This window comes from Mytilus californianus, unplaced genomic scaffold, assembly GCF_021869535.1.
Source record: "Mytilus californianus isolate M0D057914Y unplaced genomic scaffold, xbMytCali1.0.p SCAF_14, whole genome shotgun sequence".
NCBI classification, from domain to species: Eukaryota; Metazoa; Mollusca; class Bivalvia; order Mytilida; family Mytilidae; genus Mytilus; species Mytilus californianus.
Window position 1 is genome coordinate 24,589,888 of NW_026262626.1, and position 6,000 is coordinate 24,595,887.

Genomic DNA, 6,000 nt, shown 5'->3' on the forward strand with positions numbered 1-6,000 from the left:
ATTTGAATGATTTATATGATATATGGAAATATGTGTATGTATATGTAGAGAAATATCGTCTATTAGAGATATTAGTTTTGAAACAACGGGAACGTGTCGGTTTTTGTGACATTTCAAATATCATTTAACCAACACAGTATTAAGGTTTTTTTAAATCAATTTTGATAATGGGATTTAACATGCTTAAGTTCTCCTTTGCCATGCTCTTGCAAATTTAAATTATTTTTTAACTTAATTCCTTAGTATAGCTAAGACAAAACTTTAATATAGCTTTTGTAAACATGTTTGATAACATTAAAATCAAATATTAAAAGTACCATATTCAAATTGACATTTGCATACAACAATGAAAGTTATGTGTCTGATTATCCTTTTTGTATTGTAGAATCAAAGAAAATGAAAGCAAGTAAAAGGAAAAGATATCAGAATAGACAACTGAATAGAAGAGCAGCAACACACAACAAATAACGTGTACTGCATGTTTGTCTTGTAACTAAAGGAAGATGCAGGACAAAGGAATAACTATTTCTCAAATAAATTAAGAGGAATTTTATCTTTAATCTATGTTTCATTTCTGAATGTTAATCATTTGTTATGGATATATTACCTTTCTTCTTTCTCTTTTAACAATTTTTGGGTTAGTTCAATATCAGACTGAGTTATAATTTGAATTTAAAAATTGCAGATCAATATGTTTCTATATAAACCATCAACCAATCTGTATGAATATGTTTTTTTGGAAAATCAGAAGTAAAGAATTTGATTTCATTTTTATTTGTTAATAAATATTGATTTCAACTTTGTGTATTATTTCTGCCATATACGAACCAACAGATATTTGGTTTTTACCATTCCTGGTATAGATATATCACGTAACAAAAATATCAAACTCCAAAGCAAAAAAAAAAAAAAAACGGAAGTCCATAAACACTGAAAAAATCAAACGCTATCAATCAACTAATCGGAACAAGTAAAAAAAAACTTGCCATATCCATGACTTGGTGTAGGCATTTTCCGAAGTTAAGGGCTTCGAATGCATACAATTTTTAATGTGTTATCTTACTTTTCTAGCCCTAGGTCGATTTCTTGAGGATATCCTCAGCTCAGTAGACAGAGCCTAAGTACTGTCATAATTAATAGTATTCATTTCTTAAATTTACCGTTGATTGATATTATTATTATGAAATTGAAAATAAATCTTTAAAGTTAAGGTTTTAATTTTTCACACAAACTCAATTCTGAAGGATTTGTTATTTGTTCAGGTCCGTTTAGTTCTTCGCACGTTTCGTTATCTATACATCCTTGGCTTTCAAATTTGTGGCTTTGATCATTCTTCAATAAGTTAAATCCAGAAAACCGCTTAAAAAAAAGACATTTTCAACAAAAATTACACTTCCGTTTTTTTTACAATAAAGGAAACTGTTTGTCCATTTTCTTTTAGCATCAACTTTATTTCATCTTAATTATGCTGTGTTATGAAAACAGCTATTATAGTGTAGTAGGGTAAATTGTTTCGTATAATAGTATATTTCAGTGAAATGTTGCATGTTATAGTATAGTGTGGTTAATTGTTGTATTTGGTATATAGACTTTATGATTGTCGGTCGTTGAAGTTGGTAAGCGTACCTGTAGGTGTCTTTTATAGTTACGTCGTTTGGTTGCTGTCTATTTGAAGCTGTACATGTATCAAAAAAGAGACTTGTATTTCTATATATTATATATTTAAGAATGGTGTGTCGTCAATTATGTCAATACTACAGCACAGAATTCTAAGCTGATTATACCATTCGGAACTAATCGTTCACCGGTAGCGCTTGAGCAAATGGTAGTTAATCATATCAAATCTTCATAAATTTCAATTATCGTTTCAAAACTCATCAAAGTATAACTGTATAAATAAAAGTGAGGCGAATGATACCAAACACGCAGTCAAGTCGAAAACGAGCTGACAATGCAATGGCACAAAAAAAAATAAGTAAAAGACAAACAACAGTATACAAAGCAAAAAAATAGAAAACTAACGAATGAGCAACACGACCCCCACTAAAACCCGGAGTCACCTCACATACTCTGTAATGCCAAGCAGATCTTGATACACATTTTGCACTCGTCGTGTTGCTTTTTAAGTACAAACCCGGTGATAAATCTAGTTGTTTTGGTCACATTCGAGGAAAAACGGACTTGCTTGTGCTTATACTTACAACTGGAACATACCCGTCGTCATCTGTGAAACAGATAATTCCACAAAGTGATGGCATCCAAATTTTTCAAATGGATGACTTCAACGTCATCATACAGAACTCTTGCTTTACTACCTTCCTTCTAAGCAGCAACCCTCTATCCAGAAAATACTAATAGAAATAAAGCTCTTTAATATCGTGCAAATTAGGAGATATATAATCCATATGCAGGCGCTGTTTGAATGTTGCAACATAGAAATGGAAAGTTAACAATTTAGAAGCTTAAAGCATCTCTTTGACGTTAAGTCACTTTGTTTGTCAAGAAGTCAATATTAAGGCAGACCTAAATGTATATGTTGTATCCTTTATTCCAACTTGAATGAGGTGAATGCGTTTTTCGCCATGGTCATCATAGACACAGAAACTGTTAAAAACTCCGTTTATTCAGATATATCCCAATCTGAGTACTTTTAAATCTGTATGAATTTGGTGGAATAAAAACGTTTGCTGTGCGTCAAACCTCCTCTAACCAATGACAATTGTGCAACAGCACAACAAAAGAACAACACAAAATCAGTCGAATAAGGTTAAACTCTTTATGTCGATACAAACCACAAACACAACTAACAATATCACAAAAGACAGAAAGGTACAGATCTGATAGTACTAAAATTGAGAATGAAAATGGGGAATATGTCAAAGAGACAACAACCCGACCAAAGAGCAGACAACAGCCGAAGGCCACCAATGGGTCTTCAACGCAGCGAGAAAATCCCGCACCCGGAGGTGGTCCTCAGCTGGCCCACAAATAAAATTGTGTACTAGTTCAGTGAAAATGGACGACATACTAAACTCCAAAACATATAAATGAACTAAAATAAAAAAACACACAAGACTAACAAAGGCCAAAGGCTCCTGACTTGGGACAGGCGAATAAATGCGGCGGGTTTAAACATGTTTTGTGAGATCTCAGCCCTCCCCTATACCTCTAGCCAATGTACTACCAATTTCGAACATTCAACATGATCAACAATAAGATATAAAAATGATTTTGTTCATCAACAAAATATGAGTATCGAAAGAATGTAGGACCGTGAATGTTTATAGGTGTTTTTTTTCAATAATATTTAGTCGTGTTTTAATTTATTGATAACAAATCAATATTAAAACCGATAAAAAAAACCATACAAAGACATAATAACAATATTATACCTTATGTATGGCGATAAATAGTGATTTCCATGAGTTTGATGTGAGCTTTTGATATTGCCATTGGATAAGGGACGTTCCGTTTTGAATTTTCCTTCGAGTACGGTATTTTACTTTTTACAACAATACAACATCATGCTGTTACATAGGATCAGAGAAAAACATACACCATGTAAATAACTATATTACAGCAAAAAGGGTTGACAATTAGAAATTAAACACTTACAGTGCAATATATCTTTCATATGTGTTTACACATTACAGAAATCTTCATAAGGGTTGCAGCTAGAATATTTGCATTCAGTTTATTCATAATACCATTTCATAAATCAAGATTGATTGGCATCAATGTTGCAAATGTTGTATAGATATTCAAGACAAAAACAAATTAAGATTTCATAAACATAATTTAGGTTTCGCACGGTTGATCAAGCGGGTAACAGGCGGAATATTCAACCTACAACTGGAGAATGTTATGTTTGGATCGATTCTTTTGTTTTTGTGAATCCGATTTAATGTCACCAATAAATAAATCAGAAGTGGTATAATATCGTCAACATATTATCAAAATGTATGTCTCAGTTGTCTTTAAATCTGACAAGAGTCCTTAAATGTCCAAACCAGTATTTCAAACTTGTCCGAGAAGACTTTGAACACGAATAGAACCGTCCTTATATGGGCCAAACCGATGTTTCAAACTGGTCAGATTTGTGTTCAAAAGAAGGGCGAAAGATACCAGAGGGACAGTCAAACTCACAGATCGTGATTTTACAAATGATGAGAGTTTTCTTTAAAGTTGATGCGAGTTTTCTTTTGATTTGGTCCTAGTTGTCTTGGTCCGAGTTGTCTTTAGTCACAGTTTAATTCAGAATTTGTCTGCTCCAGTAGGTTATATGCTGCCTGTAGGTTCAATATAAACCCTAAACTTATTACTAAGTCTTTTACCGAATGATGCAAAGAGTTTCTAAATGGACTTTCAACTAATGCTGAAGTTGCAACCAAAGCTACTATATAATTTTTTGACGTATTAATGACATTTATACCATGATTTCTTAATAACGTGTTCTTTTAAATTTAACCTGTTTAAAACAAATTGTTATTAAGTTGATTAATTGACCCTGCAGTTCTTTACTTTTCAATCTACAGGCTATAGTCTTTGAAGGCGATATGTGGTTTCTGTAAGGAAACAATTTTCTTAACTAAGTCCGGGTTTGTTGATAATGGTTTTTGGGATGTGTTTTCTTTGTTCATAAGTCAGTTGTTCGTAGCTTTTACGGTCTTTTTACTGTCAAATACATTTGGTAATCCCGGTTAATATTTTGTATGCAATATATGCGTGATTATTAACCATGTTATCACTACATACATCAACAATCAATACGGATCTTTATAAAATTTCAGTGATTTGATCATTTTTAAGGAGAAAATATAAAACAAAAATAATGTTACTTTGTTGCAAGTAAGTAAAATTGATAACGAAATTATAGGGAAACTATAATTATGGTATATCTTTTATCGTTTGAACATGAAAAAAATATGCTATCAAAATGGAAACACCAGTCAAAATATCATGCTTATTAATTGGCACGCTAGAAGCGTGTTTTTTCCATAATCAACTCATTAGTAGCGCTCAAATAAAAACAAATAGTTGGATGGAAATGTACTATTGTAATAATGCAGTAAAATTGAATAAAGAGGAACAGTGGAAATACTAAACTATATTTTGATGAAAAAAGAACGTAATATTACTATTTCTCCTGCAGATTATCAAGACCTGAACGATCGAGTTTTTTCTTATTGTCAAGAAAGTTGTTCTAACATTACTAATGCAATGCACATTGCAAGCATTTTGAATGCAGACAAATATTTTACTTTTTCTTAGAATGATCCAATTAAACGTGACTTTTTTTATATGTATAGATTACTGCACGTCATTTTTCATATCAGACCTTTTATCGGCCCTTGGTCATGATATTAGTCCTAGAGCCGCAGGCTCAAGTACTGATATCATGAACGAGGGCCGATAAAGGGTCTGATATGAAAAATGAAATGCAATGATCTTTTTATTATATACTTTAGCTGAAGAAATACAGACAAGAACTTTTAAAATTTTGTCTTTCCTTGAACATTTAGATAACTATTTTTGTTTTTATAACAACTATAATCCCAGATATAATACAAAATTTAAACAGCATATGTTGTCACCTAGACGAACCTGTTGTCGTTGTACGCTTCAGTATATGAGTTATCGCCACTCAATGAAGATTTTTTTTGTTCTACTCCCTTCCTCCTAGTTGGATTTGATAGGATACCATGAAACCCCTGATGTGAACTACGTTTACATTTTGCACTTATTTAATGTTAAAAAAAATTAAATGCAAAGATAAAATAGGGAATGAAAAGCTAAAACTTACGCTTAAAAAATAGTATATAAATGAAAATAAAATATATCAAAATTGAAAACTTAAGACTAATAAATATACATCACGAAATGATGCTGATCAATTAAATGCTCCTTTGATGCCCAGAGGCATGTATTACCGACAAGATGCAAAATGGGTCAAGCAAATGATAACAATTTTAGAGCAACACTTTGTTAAGAGGTAAAACG

General features: G+C 31.9%; 1 protein-coding gene across 1 annotated transcript in view; it reads left to right on the top strand.

Annotated features, from left to right (window-relative positions):
- The window catches only part of LOC127724609 (thrombospondin-1-like), a 34,150-nt gene extending 33,352 nt beyond the window's left edge, over positions 1-798 (top strand). Inside the window, exon 12 of the mRNA XM_052231631.1 lies at positions 386-798. Within this exon, the coding sequence (XP_052087591.1) occupies positions 386-468 (83 nt within the window). The 3' untranslated portion in view covers positions 469-798. The remainder of the gene's footprint in view (positions 1-385) is intronic.
- The last annotated feature ends 5,202 nt before the right edge of the window (positions 799-6,000 follow it).